This window comes from Amyelois transitella, chromosome 6, assembly GCF_032362555.1.
Source record: "Amyelois transitella isolate CPQ chromosome 6, ilAmyTran1.1, whole genome shotgun sequence".
NCBI classification, from domain to species: Eukaryota; Metazoa; Arthropoda; class Insecta; order Lepidoptera; family Pyralidae; genus Amyelois; species Amyelois transitella.
Window position 1 is genome coordinate 4,673,501 of NC_083509.1, and position 21,087 is coordinate 4,694,587.

General features: G+C 36.0%; 4 protein-coding genes across 4 annotated transcripts; 2 read left to right on the plus strand and 2 right to left on the minus strand.

Annotated features, from left to right (window-relative positions):
- Positions 1-948: 948 nt before the first annotated feature.
- Positions 949-5,837, minus strand: LOC106131338 (synembryn-A). Its single transcript, XM_013330418.2, has 8 exons — positions 5,651-5,837; positions 5,406-5,545; positions 4,743-5,217; positions 4,368-4,573; positions 4,115-4,253; positions 3,586-3,829; positions 2,982-3,196; positions 949-2,232 (listed from the first exon to the last, which is right to left on the minus strand). The coding sequence occupies exons 1-8, from the start codon at positions 5,732-5,734 to the stop codon at positions 2,077-2,079; spliced, it is 1,659 nt and encodes a 552-aa protein (XP_013185872.2). The 5' UTR covers positions 5,735-5,837; the 3' UTR covers positions 949-2,076.
- Positions 5,838-6,013: 176 nt separating this feature from the next.
- Positions 6,014-13,946, plus strand: LOC106131339 (NADH dehydrogenase [ubiquinone] 1 alpha subcomplex subunit 9, mitochondrial). Its single transcript, XM_013330420.2, has 7 exons — positions 6,014-6,172; positions 6,320-6,513; positions 6,616-6,839; positions 8,851-9,054; positions 9,411-9,572; positions 12,653-12,842; positions 13,662-13,946. The coding sequence occupies exons 1-7, from the start codon at positions 6,127-6,129 to the stop codon at positions 13,839-13,841; spliced, it is 1,200 nt and encodes a 399-aa protein (XP_013185874.1). The 5' UTR covers positions 6,014-6,126; the 3' UTR covers positions 13,842-13,946.
- A 444-nt stretch (positions 13,947-14,390) lies between these two features.
- Positions 14,391-16,016, minus strand: LOC106131147 (small ribosomal subunit protein eS10). Its single transcript, XM_013330144.2, has 4 exons — positions 15,900-16,016; positions 15,510-15,725; positions 14,971-15,217; positions 14,391-14,456 (listed from the first exon to the last, which is right to left on the minus strand). Exons 2-4 carry the CDS (start codon positions 15,707-15,709, stop codon positions 14,415-14,417), a joined length of 489 nt encoding a protein of 162 aa, XP_013185598.1. The 5' UTR covers positions 15,710-15,725; positions 15,900-16,016; the 3' UTR covers positions 14,391-14,414.
- Positions 16,017-19,224: 3,208 nt separating this feature from the next.
- Positions 19,225-21,068, plus strand: LOC106131167 (splicing factor 3A subunit 2). Its single transcript, XM_013330168.2, has 3 exons — positions 19,225-19,524; positions 20,060-20,323; positions 20,660-21,068. Exons 1-3 carry the CDS (start codon positions 19,371-19,373, stop codon positions 21,025-21,027), a joined length of 786 nt encoding a protein of 261 aa, XP_013185622.1. The 5' UTR covers positions 19,225-19,370; the 3' UTR covers positions 21,028-21,068.
- Positions 21,069-21,087: the final 19 nt, after the last annotated feature.

A 21,087-nucleotide genomic window follows, 5' to 3' on the forward strand; every position in this document is an offset into this window, starting at 1 on the left:
AACTCAATCCGTGTTAAACACGGTATTTAATTATTGTCATATAGTTTGAAATTAAATATGATATTATTAAAATTATTTAGGGCGGTGGGTGAGACGGCCGCCCGCCCTGCGCGCCCTAGCAGACTAGCTAGGTAATAACAGGGCATGCAGGACACGGGGCTCCGATTTCCCCGCGACCCCTGCAAATACTGGAGACTGGACACGCTCAATACTCGAGTATGCACGGTGCATCAGATGCAATCGTTATTTCACACCACTTATGAATGTAGACATATTGCACCGACACGTATGTGAGTTAGCTTTGCATGTAGGGGTGTGATCATTATCCAATCTTAGCGTGTAGAGTGAGGTATCTAATATCACTGAAATGTTTATATAAACTTTAAAGCGATGATGCATGTTGATATGAAATTAGCCCTTTACATAACGACCTACATACATGATGTAGTGGTTGCGCCGTGCGCTTGTGAGAAGAGTTAGTCTTGACTTGAATCATCTGGATAATAAGTAAAAAAGATGATTGCGTGTTTGGGAAACGCCCCTAGATTTAAACGTCGCCGTTGAAACCGTCCACCCAACTAACAACATATGCCACTATTGTGCGAAAACTTTGATAAGAAATTCTAACATTATGGTTTGGTTATCTTATGCTCCCGCGTGTTAGAGAATGCGCCCGCTCGGTAATTGAAGAAGTAAAATTGAATGGAAAATGGTGTAGTGATCAGTCCGCCTTCGTATACTAATAGCTTATTTTATTAAATAGTATTATCTATATCTTTATATGTTGGTTTAATCTGCCGCGCTGATGGTAAGTTGACCAACAAAACGAATATTTGTTTGCTTGAGCACGACAACATACATATAATTATGTATTTACCACCTTACGGGGAAGCACGCGACACCAATGATAATGAATAGGAAATGAGTAATTTAATAAAAACCGAAGAATATTCATAAGAATAATTTATTGTAAGGATCCAGTATATATAATAAAGTACTTACAAAAATTAATAACTAGATCAAAGATTGAAAATAAATATGGCAGCGATCATTTATAGATTATTATAAACAATAGTACTTCCATTTTTTATATGATTTTATAATAAAATGTCACTCAAGTTTTTTTATTTGACAAAACAGAAAATAATTTTTAATTCGGAATCTAAATGCCTACAGACATTAAATATAGATTTTAATTAGGTACTGACATATGACTAGGATTTTGATATCTTTTTCTACACTAGCGCCCAAACATTTTAAGTAAAGTTTAACATTTACTAAAAGGCTCTTTGTTTAGAGAAAACAGGTCAAATACATCTATTAGATAATATCGATAGAATCTAATTAAATAAATAATATTATACATTACCTCGTAATCTCACTAGCATTGTACAAAATAATATAAAAGCTTATTCTTTGAAGGGCTATAAAAAACGATTCATAAAAATAAATGAATATTTTATAAATGTTTGAAGTTTATTTTGTCGTGAATTAATTATTGCAGTGTCTTGTGGTAAATACTTAGCGAATAATACATGTTTTGATAAAATAAATTTACCTACTACATTTACTCATGATAAAATATAAAATTAAGTTATCTGTTCTGATCTACACTTTTTACCTTACACAAATGCACACGTGTTAAATATCTTAACATTTTAGTATAATGTCTTTATAATTATGTTAATACAAAAATTATAATAAAATCTGATTTTATAATTGAAATAAAAAATTACCACAAGAATGACTAAGATGGAAGAAAATTTATGAAACATCCAAAATTAAATTGCCTACATCAAAGTCTAGTGTTCACACTATTCATATAACTACAATAAGAAGATGAACTACATTAAAAATTAATTCAAATTTTGTCTACTACATTTGGCTTTTACTCACTAATATATTATCATATAACACGGCCGAATAATTTATCTTCTTTTCAGAATCGATCTTTCGAATTTCAAACATAAGTTTCTCGTCGCCAGTGTTGTTTTAACATTACTGGACAGTGCGAATTTTTTATTCTGTTTTTTTTTTTAAAGAGGCGCAGTTGTTTACTCAGAATAACATCACAACCTAGGACTGCGATCTATTCGGCTGGTGTTCAAGCAATTCCATGACGTGATCGACGGCCTGCGGTCGCCCGTCGGGACCCACTCGCGCCGGCTTCACCACGCCCTCTGACACCATTTTGTCGAACAAATTCACCAGCTTCATGGCCTCGTATTCTTTCTGCAAAATATACATACATTCCATTCATATGGTCATGACTATTTCCCTTGCACGGTAGACAGTGCCAACAGTCTTCAAAAGACTGATCCACATTCAGCTTTTTGGCTTGATAATAGAATTGAGATAGAAATGAGCTTACCCCTTAGTCGCCTTTTACGACATCCATGGGAAAATCAAAGAGTGGTCCTATCCTTTTTTATTGGAACTGGGAACCACACGACACTCTCTGCAAAATATAATCTAATTTCTCCTAACTTAGCCTTTATATCACGGATTCCATTTGATCTCCTAACAGCCCTAACTATAATCAACATAATTGATATGCGCAAACCACAACTTGCCCTTCCTTTGATGATAATATTACTACCCAAGTGGTTTGTGGTCACATACAATGATATTTACTTATATGTATGTTTTTTTTCTAAACCTCTAACTACAAAATCGCGGATTATATTAATCGTACTTTTATTTCTGGAGTAGCCTACCCTTGTTTGTTTAGTCTTGTCGTTCGCATCTGTTGCAAACGCTATGGCGTATATAAAGAAGGTTGCCTATACCTATCAGAACACGCCAATTGAACTGTCTGCTATTATGAGAAAGGAGATAAGAGGGGACATTTTGTTATTGAATTATAAGTTAAATCTGCTTGCAATAAGGTTGTTACTTCATTAAGTTTCATTCAGTTTGATTCGGCGGTAGGTTGTGCTATTCTGGTAGTTTTATACTGGTAGTACTGTCCTGTAATATACCTGTTCTTCTGTCATGCCTTGGAAAGGGTTGGCCCTTGGCGGCCTTGTGCAGCCCACCACAGGGTCGATGTGCGGCTGCGCCTGCAGGTACTCCTCGGTGTCGGAGTCGTCGCTGCTGGACGAGTACGGGGCGCCGCGCGCGCCGCCCAGCAGGCCCTTCTGCGCTAGGTGACCGGCGGCGTTGCCGAAACCAGTGTACTTTACCATGCGACTCACTGGCACCAAATATTATTTTATTTATCAATAATATGCCCCGAAAACAAAAGAAAAAAAATATTATGAAAACATTTATTGTCATACAAACTGCAAAAGAAATAACCATTTTGTGTGAAGAACCAAGAGAGAAGAAAGCATCAATGTCAGAATATCAATCTTTAACAGTATTGATGATAAACAGTAGGAATAAGTGGTGGGTCTGTGTGTTATGGTCATATTGATTAAATAAAATTATTGGACTAGATTAGTCCTTACCATTGGCTTAAGCAATAGTGGTAAGATAAACGTATAGCGTGTCGCAAACAAAAAAATATGTTTATTTGTCATATGCTTATATCTGAAAATATTGGATGGATGTTGTCAAAACTTTCAAATTGTGAGAACTCACCTTTCTCTTTGCACAAGACGAACAAGAACTCCGCAACCAGATCCCTGACAGACGTGACAGGCGTGGTCAACAGTCTGCACAGCTGGTTACGAAGCGTGCTCCCCATCTCCGGCGGGCGGGAAACGTCGCGGAGAGGCGGGAGGACCACCTGCCTCAGGTACTTGCGTTGTGAACGCGACCCACGAGCACTCTTCACTAACACTGTTAGTATGGGAGACAGATTCTCATACTGGTTTTTGGTGTTCTGAAATAGTAAATAAAACCCAGTTGTCTTTAATTAGTTTATTGCTTCTGTTTGCTTTAATAATCACTTCTAGGTGAAAAAATTACATTCAGTGATGTCTTGACTGAATATTAAGTCAAAAGTCAAGGCACAAAATAAGGATTGTGGTAAAAGGAAATATTAATCACATCTCTTTCCAGAAAGGGATAGGCAGAAACCTATCCCTTGCTGGAAAGAGATGTGATTTAATGTACCTATATACTTAACTTTTTTATTTTATATTTATAATAAGATGATTATAATTACCGTGGTGTTTGATAATTTATAATGTAGAAATTGCACAAGTGATTGTAGGGCATCCATGTTCCTTTCATCATAGACATTTGCTGCAGTTTCATTCTTATTCATCTCTGGTGTTAGATATGGATAAAATATTGAAGGTACACTGAAAATAAAAGTAAAAACATTAACTTAAGTTTGCTTGTATGTAAAGTCTTTATTGCTTATAAAGAAGTATTAATAATAAACTTTTTATGAGATAAATAAAAAACAAACAAACCTTGTCAATAAATTAGCAATGTTACTATGCAATTCAACAAGTTTTTCCTCATTAGAAGTGCGGGTGTTAAGCAGAGTGGTGAGAACAGGCATCAGCTTCAGGAACATGGCTTCCTCTGTCTCGTCAAGGGGTTCCTCGGGGCCACACTGGATTATCAAATTAAACTGTGTCTTCAGTATCTCACAAGCAATGGCTTGCTGGTGATCCTGGAATGTGTTAATGGTTATCCACTAGATTTTTAGTAGCAGAACATTACATAGTTATTTATAGCTAACTCTATGGGATTAAATATACTTCAATACTTATATATATTCAATAATAATATTTCTAAATATAGACCAAAAATTTCCTATAGGAAGTTAAAAAATATCTTACTTGCAGCAAGCAGAAATCAGTTTCCGGTCCACCACTTGCTGAAGCATCAAAGTCCTTATTTTGCTCTGAAGCTTCCAAAACAAGTTCATTCAAGCAACTGATCAAGTAGTCCATACCATGCAACTCGTCTTTTATTTTGGATCTGATGTCATGTCTTAGAGCAGTCAGTATAAAGAGCAACTTCATATCAAATAGCATGATTTCTTCTTTAAATGGGATGTCTTTATAGACTCTTAGGCGTGCCACCAAACCTTGAGCAATGCTTGTGTGTGCACAAAGTGCACGCGCAACTTCACTGTTGAAGGCCAAGTTGCACAAACACTTCAAAGCCTCCACAGCTACATCTTTTGGAGGCAACTCTAAAGGAACCATAGCCTCGTTTTCCAAACCCACTAAGCTGTACAAACCTGCCTTTTCAATGAGAACCGTTATCCATTTCTCACATAGTAAATTTTCTAAATCAGATTTGTCACGGCTGAAAGAGATTTAAAATCTTTATCTGATAATTTATTTAACTTAAAAATTGTGCTTTACACACTAAAAATACCAACAAAATAAATATATTTAGATTCGAGAAAAAGAAACAAGTGATTTAATTAACTATCAATTGTTCTGAATGAATTTATAAAGTTAAGGTTTAATACTTATAAACAAAATATCGACCTGAGCACTCTAATAGTAGCCAAACATATAGCGTGGACAGCTGCTGATGTTGGTTTTTGAAGATGTTGAAACAATGCAGTCCACAGTATCACACGTCTATTGTTCTCACATAGATGCGGAAAAGAAAAATCATTTCCATTCTGAAACAATCTCAACATTATTCCTGAATTCATCAAAGATGAATCAATCTTGCAAAAAACATTTCTAAATAAATAACAAAAAGATTATATGCAGAAATTACTTACACATGTAAGAAATTCACTCAATATTTGTGATAACTCTTCAATGTTTTCGCTGTTAGTCAAAATTGTAATTTTAGATTCATCCATGTCGTGGCGCAATTTTAAAATAAAGAAATAAAATAAGTCAACAAACGAACGCGAATATAACCATTAATAATTAAATAAATAAATTTGTTTGATTGGTTTTTTTTTTGTTACAGTGTGAAATGACAAACAATGTCATGGCATCTAATATTGACAATGACAACTACCGGACTTTTTTTGCCAAAGCTTTTATTGGGCTCAAAATTAGGCTTTATGGATGGCCATTTATATTATTTTTTTTGTTCTCCAGAAGAAAACAAAAAAATTTTCTGTCATTGTCATTAGTGTCAGTCAGCCAAACTAACCAAGTTTAAGTGTCAACCCAACAGCCAGATTAATATTTTGGCTTTCAAAATAATTAAATCGATTTAATTTCTATTGATATTTACCGAAAAATGGCTACAGCGGCTTTAACTGGCCACTACGCCTCGAAAATAATACGTAAGTTTATTCAAACGTTCATAAAGTATATAGAAAAACCACAAAATAGAAGTACACTTACCATCAACAATTACATAATTCGATAGATTTCTTAAAGACATATTAGCTACTATATAATAAAACTACTACATAATTGTTGATTTACAGCCAAACATGGGTCTATGGGTATTGTCTATATCAAGTCTGCTCAATACAGCTCTGATGGAAAACCCAACTTGGCGGCGTACAAACGCGGTACCGGTGGACGTAGCAGCTTCAATGGAATCGTAGCTACTGTGTTTGGCTGCACTGGATTTGTCGGTCGTTATGTCTGCAATAAACTGGGCAAGATCGGCACTCAGGTATGGTATTGAATGTCCCCTGTGTTATTAAATTAATCCAGTGTTAAATATATAAATAAATTATTATTTATCCATATTATAATTGACAGTTCTTACTTACAGATGATTCTGCCATACAGATGTGATTTCTATGATGCCCAGAGGCTCAAAGTTTGCGGAGATTTGGGACAAGTACTCTTTACACCTTTTGATTTGCGAGATGAGGAGTCTATTGCAAAAGCTGTCCGCTACTCTAATGTTGTCATCAATCTAATTGGAAGGGATTATGAAACTAAAAACTTCAAGTACATGGATGTGCATGTAGAAGGGCCCCGGAGGATCGCAAGGTATTTTTGTTTTTGCTGCTTTGTAATTGTAAGTGTCCTGCCCACATAACTTGGCACTCATGAAGCTGTTTTTGTCACATGAAAAACTATTGTTTTCCTGTTTCACTTTGTAATATAAAAAAGAAACAGCAAGTTTATCAAGTGATAAAAAGGGTGAAGCATGTGCTATGCAATAGAACCAGCTCCTAAAGTCTTTTCTGAAGTTCTAGTCCTAAGTCCTCCAACCGGTACTAAAGTATTGATTGAATCCTCATCAACAGTCTTGAAAAGACTGATAGGCCATGTTCAGCTGTTTGGCTTTATGATGGAATTGAGATTCAAATAGTGCCAGGTTACTAGCCCATTGCCTAAAAGAAGAATCCAAAGTTCTTAAGCCTATCCCTTAGTCGCCCTTTACGATATCCATGGGGACAAGATGGAGTGGTCCTATTCCTTTTTTTATTTGTGCCGGGAACCACACCTTTACATACATACATATGATCACGTCTATATCCCTAGCAGGGTTAAATAGAGCCACCAGTCTTGAAAAGACTGATAACCCACACTCAGCTGTTTGGCTTAGTTATAGAATTGAGATTTAAATAGTGACAGGTTGCTAGCCCATTGCTTAAAAGAAGAATCCCAAGTTTATAAGCACGTCACTTAGTCGCCTTTTACGAAATCCGTGGGAAAGAGATGGAGTGGTCCTATTCTTTTTTCTAATGGTGCCGGGAACCACACAGCACATCTGACCTTTACAGATAAACCTAACCCAGATTGGATCAATCATGGTAACACATCGAGTTTCCTGAACATGTAGGTTTTCCCTCACAGTAAGAGCATTGGTTAGTATTCAAACTTATGTACAAAACTTCTAAAATATTCATTGGTACATGGCCGAGGTGGGATTTAAACCTGTGCCTTTATGAGCATCACACATTTCCACCGGGCACCTCACCAATGCAGCCACCAACCTTTATATAAAAGGGGACAAGTGCGAGTTGAACTCGCGTGAAGAGGGTTCCGTACGATGTTACCTATATGCACAATATTGAGTGATTTACCATGTTATTTTAATATCATGGACTTCTTATAGGTTTTCCTATAATCTATAAGGAGAAAACTAATTACTGTATTTTTTTCAAAATTTTTGGTTCTGTAGTTTCGGAGATAAGGGGTGGGAATGGTCAATTTTCGTCTATTTTCATGAATAACTTGGAAACTATTTATTTTAAAATTACAAAAAATACATTTAAGATCTTCTCAATAAGACCTTTCATTTGATATGCCACACGATGCAATTTTCAGAATTTTTTTTTTATTTTCCCCTAAAATGACCCCCCATATACAGATTTCATCTGCTCACGTCACACCTCTGTGTTTGGGTCACAGGAATTGATATGTGTACCAAATTTCAACTTAATCGGTCTAATAGATTCAGAGATAATTGACTGTAAGCGACGGACGGACAGACACACAAGTGATCCTATAAGGGTTCCGTTTTTGTATTCAGACGTACGGAACCCTAAAAACTAGCTGATGCCCACAACTTGATTCATGAAGTTTAACAAATCTTGATAGGTGCTGCATCAGGTTTTCCAGAACTTTGATTTTATACATTTGATATATACATATAACATTTGATAAAGGGTTATTTTCATACATTTATTACAATAGCTAGACCATTATGTTTCTCTGACCAGAGTTCTAGTTTTCAAAAAAATTATCTCTTCTTCTTTAGCATTTATTTGCCTACTGCTGGGCATTCATACGTCTCCAATCTTTCTTCCTCTTTCTTCTTTCTTTCTCTTTCCACCTAGCTTGATCGAACGTCTCCACGTCTGCACAAATGGCTGGCCCACGCCCACTTAAGCAAAGCAGATATGTATATTCCAAGCTTTACATGTTCCATGGCTCATTGGTTAGTCTTTAATTAGTGTGCCAGTTTTGCTGTTAGTGACCAGGATTTGCAGGCGTAGTCATTACGAAAAAGAATTATTTGTATTGATGAATACAATTTTATTATCTTCAGAATTTGCCGGGAAATGGGAGTAGAAAGATTAATTCATGTCTCCTACTTGAATGCATCAGCAAACCCTAAGCCACTTCTGCTGAAGAAACCATCCATGTACAAAATCAGCAAGTACCTTGGAGAATGTGCTGTGAAAGAAGAGTTTCCTACTGCCACAGTTCTTCGGGCTTCTGACATATATGGTTCTGAAGATAGATTCCTCAGGTAAAATTACTTGTTAGTGTTCTGCTCTGGGGTCTACCAAGTGCTACCTTAAGTAGTTTTAGTGAACTATATTGAAAACTAGTAGCATAGAAATTATGGTTCCAATTTCCAATGAAACTCAATCATCTTCAAAGAGGTAAGGATGAAAAGATGAAACCAGGACTAATTTCAAGAGGAAGAAGAAGAATGAAGCGTTAAAAGTGCAGCACCTACTTTAATAACATTTAGTTGACAGATTCATGGAAAGCATGAATGTCTTGGCATTATGACATACTCTGATTGTATTGTCATTATAATTTCAGGACTGGCTGGATCCCACTTGTCAAATTGTAATAAATACCTTTTTGTTCTTTTAGAGTTTTCGGCCAGATTTTGCGAATCAATGGCCAATTTCTACCATTATACAAAAATGGCTTGGAGACTGTAAAACAACCAGTTTTTGTGTCTGATGTGGCCCAGGGAATTGTAAATGCAATGCGTGACCCAGATACAAGATGTCAGATCTACCAAGCTGTTGGGTAAGAAACACATTATTTTTGGTGAGATGTATCATCTTCCTTTCGTTTCTTTCCTTTTATAAAGAAGTACTAAAGTTTAAAATATCGATGGTGGAAATGTCAAAGGGCTTAAAGGACAAATTGGCTAAAATCACTTTTTGATGCGGTTTTATAGTACAGTTTAAGCGCTGTCGATTGGTATTATTAACTTTTCTCTAAGTCAAAAAATGAGAGAGATATTAGACAAGTAAAATTTGCGTTTTTTTCATTTTTTGCATTAAAGGTCGACATAACAAACAAATTGAACATAACGTTTCGATTTTAATGTGTTCAATGCTTAAAGGACATCACGTAAGTTGTGATTATATTTAAAACACAAATAACCATATTTTAATTATTAATTATTTACTTAAAGGACACATTTTAATTTACATTAAACTTACGACCCACGGATTTTTTAACAATAAAAAATCTTATAATAACAATTAAACTCTTGTATGCCTGTGGACTCCATGCACGCAGTCATCGAGAGGGGAGTGAAGAGACTAATTGTATGGAGTCCATCACAATGGCCAACCTATATTGAAGCAGCACGCAAAAAGCCTTTTCCTTGTAAAGTAGAAACTCTAGAGTATTCAGACATATTGGATTGGAATGAACTGTCTGTCAAAGCATTATTAGGTGATCCTATCAAAGATTTTGGAAAAATGAGAGTGGTTACTATGAAAAAAAATAATTTGAACAGCATTGACATTAAATATTCTATGAAAGATGACGCTAAAACAACGGTAGTAGAAATTTTCAAGGTCCCAACTTTGAAGACTAAACGAAGAGGAAAAAAGCTACCGAAGGCTACCAACAATATTTTAGCTCAGAGTGAGCCTTATGAAAACATCAATTTGTTGCCGCTTTATATAAAGCAGCAAACAATTTCTCGGGCAAAATATAATGCATACATACATACATAAAATCACGCCTCTTTCCCGGAGGGGTAGGCAGAGACTACCTCTTTCCACTTGCCACGATCTCTGCATATTTCCTTCGCTTCATCCACATTCATAACTCTCTTCATGCAAGCTCGGCGGTTTCGGGTACTTTTGACCTGACCCTTTACCAGGACGTCCTTAATTTGATCAAGATACGTTCGTCTAGGTCTTTCCACTCCGACCTTTCCCTCCACACCCTCCATGTATATCTGCTTAGTCAACCTGTTTTCATTCATCCTCTCCACATGACCGAACCATCTCAACATACCCTTTTCTATTCCTGTAACTACATCTTCTTTCACATCACAACATTCCCTTATCACGCTGTTCCTTATCCGGTCACTCAATTTCACACCCAACATACTCCTTAACGCTCTCATTTCCACTGCATTTATTCTGCTTTCGTGCTTCTTTTGCCATACCCAACTTTCACTCCCATACATTAATGTCGGGACCAACACGCCCCTGTGCACAGCCAGTCGAGCCTTTTTGGATAGTTTCTGACTGCTCGTAAAGGCATGAAAAGCTCCATTCACCATGTTCCCCGCGTTCACTCTCCTTTCAATATCACTATCACACTTGCCATCTGATGTAAACTTTGATCCTAGATATACAAACTCTTTCACTTGCTCAACTTTTTCTCCTCCAATCAAAATATTACATGCTGTCATTTCTTTCTCCATTTCAAAAACCAGTGTTTTAGTTTTACTTACGTTCACTTTCATTCCTTTCTCTTTTAAAGCTTCATGCATACACTTTACCATCTCCTGTAACTCCTCCGCTGATGACGCCAGTATAACCTGATCGTCGGCATAGAGCAGACATTTGACGAGTAACTCATTCATCCTTAATCCACTTTCAGACTCTTTCAATTCTGTCAAACAACTATCCATAAATAGGTTGAACAGCCACGGTGACGCAATACATCCTTGCCTAACGCCTTTCTTAATCTTAAACCACTCAGCGTGCGCTCCGTTTATCCTGACACAAGCACTCGAATCCTCATATAAGGATTTCAGTGCTCGTATTAAAAGACTGCTCACCCCATGCATAGAAAGTGCTGACCACAATTCATTCCTCTCAACTCTGTCATAGGCCTTTTCCAAATCCACGAATGTGCAATAGACTTTTTGACTCTTGGCCAAAAACTTTTTGGCTATGCACCGCAAAGAAAAGACCTGATCAGTACATCCCATTCCCTTTCGAAATCCCGCTTGAGCATCCCATATTTTGTCATCAGTTTCATTCCTGACTCTATTAATCAATACCTTAGCATACAATTTGCCAAAATACAATGACCTAAGCAAATTATGCAACAACGGGACCATACCAAGAATAATACTATTAATACCATACTATTAATGAAAATAATAAAAATATTGAAGCTTATTTACAGCCTAAGGGATGTTTTTTTGCTAATGTTAAGAATGTATTTATCTTTTAAGAGCTATAGAAACAATATTGCCGTCTTTTAAGCCTCAAACATTTGTTAATTGCTTTTCTAATTATGATTTAAAGGACAATGTCACCAAACCACAAAACTTAAAGGACATCTATCTCTTAAAATACGATAGATGGAGTAAATTAAACAATTTGAAACGGCTCAGCTCAAAAAGTTAATATAAATGGTCTTTTACATCAAACAGATTGATTAAGAAACAAAAAAGTTATGCCTATAAATCTGTAAAAAAAGTTTTTCGGCTCTCCTGAAAAACGGTGATTTGTCCTTTAAGCCCTTTGACATTTCCACCATCGATATATATTTTTTCAAAAGTATAATTTTTTCCAGTCCAGTTCCAGAGTACACTCCTATTAAGCTATACCTTAGTGTACTATATTCTTATAATTTGAGTGTTTCTTATCTGTTATGTGTATCTTCCATATAACAGGAAATCTGCACATTCAGGCAACGTAATGTGTAACCATGATTGATCCAATGTGGGTTAGGTTTACCTGCAATGTTTGTGGAGATCAAATGGGAGTTGCTTCATGTAAAGCTTGGCGGTTTTAGGCACTCTTGACCTGACCTTTCGCCAGAACATCCATAATTAAGATGATCAATGTCGAAGGTATATACAGAAAGAAGTAAAAATAAGAGCAAACTCTTTTTTTCAGGCCAAAGAGGTACCTTCTAGCTGATTTAGTGGATTGGTTTTTCAAGCTCATGCGCAAGGACGAGAACTGGGGCTACAAGCGCTATGACATGAAGTATGACCCGATATTCTTCCCACTAAAGGTGGCAATGGTCAACATGCTTTCGCCAGCCTATCCTTTCGGAGGCTTACATTGGGAAGGACTGGAAAAGGTATTATATTTAGTACACATCAGACAGCTTCAAACTACTTATACCCGGAATAATCCTACTGTTATAAATGTGAAAGTATAAGGAAGTGGAGATGTGTATATATCACCGGAAAATAACAAGACTCGTATGTTGATCAATTTTCTAGGTAGTTCATCAATCAACTCTCGAAAAATAATAAACGACAATTGAAATGTATTATTTAACATATTTATTTTAGTAAATTGATTTATTTACTGTCTTGCCGTCAAAACATAAGGAAGCGGCTTACGTTGATTGGTTGAAAGAATCACGTGCTTTAACACTGCCAATGTTTAGAAATCGGAAATTGTCATTCAAAAGTATCTACCCGAACCGGCAATTTGTATGAAAACGTCAGAAAAGAATAAGATTTCAGCATTGGTGTCATAGGAAAAGTTGTTTATTTTGACCGTCTCGAATGGTGGTTTGAGGGTTATGGATACTTAAAAATTAACTCTGTTTGAAATACATTAACTTTCACATCTCTATCTCCAAAGTATTAATATTAAATTACTATTAAAGTAACATATAACGTTTATTGTTATTTTCCGGTGGCATATCCATAATATTCTCAACAATGTTCCTTTTTCACGCAAAAATAGCGAAACAGAAATATAGATATTTGGACGTTGACCAAAATATTAGGTCTGTGCAACTATTACTGTAAAGTAAGTCAGTTAAAAATCCTATTTCACGCATATTTTCGCGTTACAGCTCTTTTATAGTAATATTAATCTTAATCAGGATGTCTAGTGTTTGTTAATGTTTCATGCAATTAAATGTATTATTTTACATTTTCAGGAATCTACAACAGATGTGGTCACCACGAAACTGCCGACGCTAGAAGATTTGGGCGTGAACCTCACGCACATTGAAGACCAGGCGCCGTGGGAGCTGAAACCATTCCGGGCCTATCAGTACTACATGGATCAAGTGGGAGAGTTCCCCAAGCCTGATCCTCCGCGAGTCTACTGCGGCTAATCAAAAGAATTTGTTTAATGTCTATATTAAATTCTTTTATCTGAAGAACATCTTGACAATGTATCAAATTGTAGAAAGTTTTTAATAAATTATTTTGTTTGTTAATTTTTTTATAATTCCTTACCCTTCTTCTGATTTGTGATTACACCCAGTTTTCCTATTGTCCCAGTTTTCCTAAATTAGATCGCGTCTTTCGAATACACAAACTTTACCAAAACGCTCTATGTACTGTAGATAGTACTTATATTGAATGAAGTCTTTTCCCTGTTAAAACTGTACCCCTCTAAATCAATTCCAGGGCAGCTCTCAGAAGTCCATTGTCAAGGGCAGATAATAACTGTTGCCTTTAAGTGATTTACAACACATCTTGATAACAACAACATCATCCCAAGTGCAATATCCCAAACACAGTGATTTTTGTACATTATAATTAATTGCAATATACTACTTCTTGTGACAAAGACTAGTAAGTTGTATGCAAATATAAAGTATATTACACATTAAAAAAATCCTACAAGCCAGAGGTATAGGTAAATAAATATAAAACAGTTTAGTTACTTATTTAAAGTTTATTTATGCTTGGTCAGGTCTGTTACCTCGTCCAAAACCTCCTCTCTGTAACAAAAAAAAATATGTTAAAGCACTCAACAGAAAATATATTTATACATGGCTGTTCCCTAAGACTTCATTCCCTGTAAAAGTTCATTGGCAAACTGTATAAAAGACCAGCTAAATGAAGTTATATACATTTTTGTCCAAGTTTAGTTGGTGTGGTTCATGAACGATAAACACCTCTTTATCGCTGATGGGGTAAACAGCGGCGACAGTCTCACAAAGACTGAAAAGCCACAATTAAAGATGGAATTGAGACTCAAATAACTGTACAGTACATACTATACAATTTATCATAACCATGCATCTTTCTGTCTGAATGAACATAAGCAAATAAAAAAAATTGTCAGTATATTTTAATTGAAAGACAATATTTTTTTCATGTATCACAAACACCAAATGACAAACAAAGAAGCCTATTTAAATGCATTACTTTTATCATCAAAGCTATCAATATTGAAGACAAAGCATTGATTGAAGTAAAACTGTGGTTAAATTAAAAGAGGACAATACTTACAAATTCAACACCAGCAGAGCCAGGACCAACATCTGCTTTTTTGTCGTGAGGCGCGCCGCCAGGAGCCGTGGGTGCACGGCGGTACGCAGAGCGGTCTTCGGCTGAGCGCGCAGGCGCGTCTGGTCTGCCAACTGCACCACGTCTGACTGTCTCTGTCCTCACAGAACGCTTCAGAGTTGCGGGTACAATCTCAGGAGGCAAGTGGAGGAAGATTCGGAGGTACTCAATACCCTCATTTGTTAGGTACCTAAAAAGTAAACAGAACCAATTTTAACTTTAATAATTTCTTTTTTATTAATTATTTACTTAATTCGATAATTGATCACAAGTCCCGCAGATAGTTAAATGCAGTTGAAATTTGAATAGTTGACGGAAATGAAGCAAAAGCAAATATTTAATCTATGCCTACTCACATTATATAGGTAAAGTAAAACTATGATTGTTTGTTGTTTCTTACATACATTTTTAGGCTTGACTTGCGTTTTATATTTAATATATTAATTACACAAACACACGTAAGAATATTTTACAATATTTACCAGTAGAAATGCCTCCATGCAAACTGTTCCTTGACATAACCTCTTGATTTTAGGGATTGCATTGCTTTGATAACTTGTAAGTTAGGTATCTTCTCAAGATCAGGGTGCTTGGGTGCGTGGTAGTCTTTCTTTGCTACCATGACTCCCTCTTTGAAGAGGTACTCATAAATAGCGACACGATTCTGTTTTGGCATCAACATCTTGAGCCTTTTTTAGCTGTAGAACAAAACTTCAGATTAGCAAAGTTTTATAACGTAAACTTCACAGAATTAATAAAATAATTAAATCACAGAATGCACTAAAAGATAATAATTGGCCGAAAATAACAGAATATTGTTACTTAATAAGGATTATTATAATAAAAATGGATTTTTGTTGAAGAATAAATACCTTAGCGCTACTTTGACAATAGAAAAGACTTCTCCGTGTTTGACAAGATGTGACAAAGAATCTGTCAATCACAAGCTAAATTGAGAACTACGCTGTCAATGTCAATGTTATAGGTTAGATCGAAGCAAAGAAATTAAACTTTAGAGATTTCTCTTTCTCTTGTCCAAAGGAGAAAAAATCAATTCATTGTGCATCTCGTTCTTGTAACCCATTTTCATTGTTTGGCAAGAATTATTCTTATCCAATCTCAGAAGAACAATCCTATGGAAGTGCCCTATGCATGTACTTTTCCTGCATACCTAAATAAACAAACCCGGATATAAACATGGCGGACTAGAGATGTTCATTTAGTCGATAATATTTTATCGATGGACGAGTGAGTTAAGATGTTTATTTCCGAATTAAATTTATTAAAAAAAAAAAAAATTACATCGGGAATCCTTACTATCTTGGCTATAATCTAAGGTCCAACAATATTGTATCTATTACCTATGTCATTCTGATAAAGTGTTTGGAAATCAAATATAATTACATACATAAATAAAATCACGCCTCTTTTCCGGAGGGGTAGGCAGAGACTACCTCTTTCCACTTGCCACGATCTCTGCGTACTTCTTTCGCTTCATCCACATTCATAACTCTCTTCATGCAAGTTCGGCGGTTTCGGGTACTTTTGACCTGACCCTTTACCAGGACGTCCTTAATTTGATCAAGATACGTTCGTCTAGGTCTTCCCACTCCGACCTTTCCCTCCACACTCTCCTTGTATATCTGCTTAGTCATCCCGCTTTCATTCATCCTCTCCACTTGACCGAACCATCTCAACATACCCTTTTCTATTCCTGTAACTACATCTTCTTTCACATCACAACATTTCCTTATCACGATGTTCCTTATCCGGTCACTCAATTTCACACCCATCATACTCCTTAACGCTCTCTTTTCCACTGCATTTGTTCTGTTTTCGTGCTTCTTTTGCCATACCCAACTTTCACTCCCATACATTAATGTCGGGACCAACACGCCCCTATACTGGCTGTGGCCAGTCGAGCCTTTTTGGATAGTTTCTGACTGCTCATAAAGGCATGCAAAGCTCCATTCACCATGTTCCCCGCGTTCACTCTCCTTTCAATATCACTATCACACTTGCCATCTGATGTAAACTTTGATCCTAGATATACAAACTCTTTCACTTGCTCAACTTTTTCTCCTCCAATCAAAATATTACATGCTGTCATTTCTTTCTCCATTTCAAAAACCAGTGTTTTAGTTTTACTTACGTTAACTTTCATTCCTTTCTCTTTTAAAGCTTCACGCATACAGTTTACCATCTCCTGTAATTCTTCCGCTGATGACGCCAATATAACCTGATCGTCGGCATAGCTAGTTGGCGGACGAAGTCGCGGGCACAGCTAGTTTATCGATAAGATTCTATGTTCGATGATGTTCAACACTAGCACACGTGTTTATGTTTTCGATGTGAATGAAATATTGAGAATATTACAATTTTTTAAAGCTCACAACAAAGAAGATTAAAAGTAATAAGGTTTTTAAACACATTTCATTAAATACACTGTATGATAGACCATAATTTAACCAAATATTAACCACTTACCGGTGAAAGGTTAAATTCGGCCTATTTTTGCTTTGGCATAAGCCACAATATGCTATTGAACACTTCATTTGTTGTTTATTAACGATTAATATAAGGACAACTTGGTAAACAGCAGAAAAACACGGGATTTCCTCGGAAAAACGTAAAATCCTCACGGTGATAACTTCCACGAGTAAGCTAAGCGGGCTACTTAAGATGGCGGTGCTCCAGCACAAACACATCGAAGCCAATGAAGAGGGTGCTGATAAAAGAGTGTAAACGTTTTTTCTCCCGTTAAACCACTGTTGTGAGAAAGAGACAGATATATCAGTTTTTATTTCTGAGTCAAGTTAAACAATTAGGGCACCTCCATAGAATATTATTTCATTGTATCCAATGGGTACATCAGTTGTCAACTTTTGTCGTCGTTTGTTTTTTTTTTGGTTATTTAATTGTGCATTCAAATTCAAAATCTTTATAGTATTGCATATCATGACGTACATCGGTTGAATTACAGTTTCTGCTTATAAATAGGTACAATATGAACCCTGTTGGGCATCGCAATTTTAAAATAATATGGAACGGCGGGCAGTTTTATGTCGGCTATTAAGTTGAATATAACAATAAAAAAATGACGTAGTATATTTGGAGAGAATATTAATAAGTAATTTGAAATGAATATAAGTTATAACATGTTTTTAATTGATGAAATGATAAATAATAATAATAATAAAAAATAATTTTAGGTACAATATTTCTATCGTTTAAGAACTCGTCCAGTGTATAGCAATTAATGCATAATAATTACACAAAGAATAAAAAGGCTGTGAAGGCATATCAATAAACGTAATAAATTACTGAAAAGAAGAGATTTTTGAATGTATAACCTAGACGATAAGACGACAGCAAAACCTACGGTTGCCATGAAAAGATTTATACAACTATACATACGTATAACATAGACAGAACCAACTGTCTTGAAAAGACCGATAGGCCACGCTCAGCTATTTGGCTTTAAGATAGAATTGAGATTTACTTAAATAGTGACAGGTGGCTAGCCCATCGCCTAAAAGAAGTCAAAATTTATAAGCCTATCCCTTATTCGCCTTTTACGAAATCCATGGGAAAGAGTTGGAGTGGTCCTATTCTTTTTTCTATTGGTGCCGGGAACCACACGGCAAACACCTAAGGGGGGTTTCCTTCGCTTCATCGACATTCATAACTCTCTTCATGCAAGCTCGGCAGTTTCGGGTACTTTTGACCTGACCCTTTACCAGGACGTCCTTAATTTGATCAAGATACGTTCGTCTAGGCCTTCCCACTTCGACCTTTCTCTCCACACTCTCCTTGTAAATCTGCGTAGTCAACCTGCTTGCATTCATCCTCTCCACTTAGATATGTATCTGCGACTCGGGTCCCATAGCCCATGACGAATGCTGCTCAATAATTGAGGTCCAAAAGGACTTTGAGGCAAAGACAATCAACTGCAGAATGAAGACAAAATATGAATCATATTTTTATTTTGTTGTACATGTATGTATGATGCAATGGATGCAACATAATGATGTATGTGGCGTTATTGTGTGTCCGGTGACAGAGATAAATAAACACATATTTGGACAGTTTTCTTGGCACGCATTAAAAAAAAAAGAAAACACGATGTCCTGTAAACTTCAAATTCAATGAAATCATTTGATGACACTTCATTGAAATGTCATCAATTAGATTGATGATAGATGTATTTTTAAAAAACGTGAGGATTTTGTTTGGTTTTATGTTTTATTGATTAAAATTATGCGTATTGCCTTGATTTAAATACGTTGCATTAAAGTGAATGATATTGCATTCAACTCTTAGATAGTAAGTCCAAAGTAGCAATGGATTTCCAAAATAGACCCGGTGGAAAAACCGGAGGAGGTGGAGTAGCATCATGGTCGGAAAGCAACAGAGATCGTCGCGAGAGGCTTCGCCAACTCGCATTGGAGACGATCGACTTGAACAAAGATCCTTATTTTATGAAAAACCATTTGGGTTCGTATTATTTTATATTTCTTAATTTCTTAAAATTCCCTCATTTCGTAAGTCGCCAATACACATTCTTACACTGTTCGTTAAAAATACCAAATAGAATAAAATCACTTTTCGTTAGCCATCTATACAAACGATAGGTTTATGAAGACGGCCTCTGTGGCACAGCGGTAGTGCGCTTGTTGAGGTCCCGAGTTCGAATCCGGATCAGGGCATGATGAGAAACGAACTTTCTCTGTTTGGCCTGGGCCTTGGATTTTAATCTATATAAGTATTTATTATAAAATATAGTTTTGTTGGGTGAGTATCTCGTAACACAAGTTTTGAACTTACATAGAGGCTAACTCAATCTGTGTAATTTGTACATATTTTTATTTATAATTATTATTACATATAATCATGTTTATAACCCTTGCAGGGTAGACAGTGCCATCAATTAGCAATTTATTTATTTATAATTTTTTGCTTATGCTATTCCATTCTATATTTATGATGAAAACTTTTATTATTTTTATAACATCTTAAATTAATTTTGCAGGTTCTTATGAATGTAAGTTATGTTTAACCTTACATAACAATGAAGGAAGCTACCTAGCCCACACTCAAGGTAAAAAGCATCAAGCTAATTTGGCCCGAAGAGCTGCCAAGGAAGCCAAGGAAGCTCCTCAGCTGCTTGCTCCAGAAAAACCCAGGATTGAACCAAAGAAATTTGTTAAAATTGGGCGACCTGGTTACAGAGTCACTAAACAAAAGGATCCTGAAAATGGACAGCAAAGCTTGCTGTTCCAGGTAGATTATCCAGGTAATTGCAATAGTTTATCTTATTATATCTTAACCAAATAAAATATTATTTAAAAACAAGAATACCACCCAAATATAGATTAAAATTAAAAATGTTGTAGTTAACACTGACTAAATCAACAAGAGAAAATCAATGGAGATGTTTATAAATCCATCTATTTCATTTTCTTATCTAGGTTTAATTTCATTAAAATCTATTAACATTAATTTTTTTCCATATTGGGTGAACTACTTACCTATTCTTTATTTTGACCATCCTCTCAAATGGAAGAATAGTTTTATTACTAAGATTTTCAGTTGAAGGTATGCATAAAAAGCTGTAAATTTCTTTTCCCAGAAATTGCTGAGGGTGTACAACCAAGACATCGTTTTATGTCAGCTTATGAGCAGAAAATAGAGCCCCCAGACCGCCGTTGGCAATATCTACTTTTTGCAGCTGAACCCTACGAGACAATAGCATTCAAAGTACCCAGTAGGGAAGTGGAAAAACATGATTCTAAGTTCTGGACCCACTGGAATAAAGATACAAAACAATTCTTTTTGCAATTTGCATTTAAAATGGAAGCTTTAAGAATGCCTCCACCTCCTCCTAAGATTTGGGAGAGCCACGGGATGCGCCTGCCGCCGCCGCCGGGAGCACCCATGCTGGGTGTGCCACCCCCACCACCATTGCTCCCAGTGCCGCCGCCGCCTCCTTCTATGTAATTGCACTATTTTCAAGGAAATAAAATTGTCTTTTACTTTAATTTTTATTGACCATCTATT

What these genes read in the sequence shown, in the direction of transcription:
- LOC106131338 (XM_013330418.2), bottom strand. Translation starts at nt 5,734, where the DNA reads ATGGATGAATCTAAAATTACAATTTTGACTAACAGCGAAAACATTGAA. An exon ending in ATAAATTATCAAACACCACG is followed by an intron (nt 3,830 to 4,114) that starts GTAATTATAATC and finishes TTACTATTTCAG; the next exon opens with AACACCAAAAACCAGTATGA. An exon ending in CGTCTTGTGCAAAGAGAAAG is followed by an intron (nt 3,197 to 3,585) that starts GTGAGTTCTCAC and finishes ATTTGGTGCCAG; the next exon opens with TGAGTCGCATGGTAAAGTAC.
- LOC106131339 (XM_013330420.2), top strand. Translation starts at nt 6,127, where the DNA reads ATGGCTACAGCGGCTTTAACTGGCCACTACGCCTCGAAAATAATAC. An exon ending in TGGGCAAGATCGGCACTCAG is followed by an intron (nt 6,514 to 6,615) that starts GTATGGTATTGA and finishes TCTTACTTACAG; the next exon opens with ATGATTCTGCCATACAGATG. An exon ending in CAGATCTACCAAGCTGTTGG is followed by an intron (nt 9,573 to 12,652) that starts GTAAGAAACACA and finishes TCTTTTTTTCAG; the next exon opens with GCCAAAGAGGTACCTTCTAG.
- LOC106131147 (XM_013330144.2), bottom strand. Translation starts at nt 15,709, where the DNA reads ATGTTGATGCCAAAACAGAATCGTGTCGCTATTTATGAGTACCTCTTC. An exon ending in GCATGGAGGCATTTCTACTG is followed by an intron (nt 15,218 to 15,509) that starts GTAAATATTGTA and finishes TTTACTTTTTAG; the next exon opens with GTACCTAACAAATGAGGGTA. An exon ending in GCTCTGCTGGTGTTGAATTT is followed by an intron (nt 14,457 to 14,970) that starts GTAAGTATTGTC and finishes TTTTTGTTACAG; the next exon opens with AGAGGAGGTTTTGGACGAGG.
- LOC106131167 (XM_013330168.2), top strand. Translation starts at nt 19,371, where the DNA reads ATGGATTTCCAAAATAGACCCGGTGGAAAAACCGGAGGAGGTGGAGTA. An exon ending in TTTTATGAAAAACCATTTGG is followed by an intron (nt 19,525 to 20,059) that starts GTTCGTATTATT and finishes TTAATTTTGCAG; the next exon opens with GTTCTTATGAATGTAAGTTA. An exon ending in GTTCCAGGTAGATTATCCAG is followed by an intron (nt 20,324 to 20,659) that starts GTAATTGCAATA and finishes TTCTTTTCCCAG; the next exon opens with AAATTGCTGAGGGTGTACAA.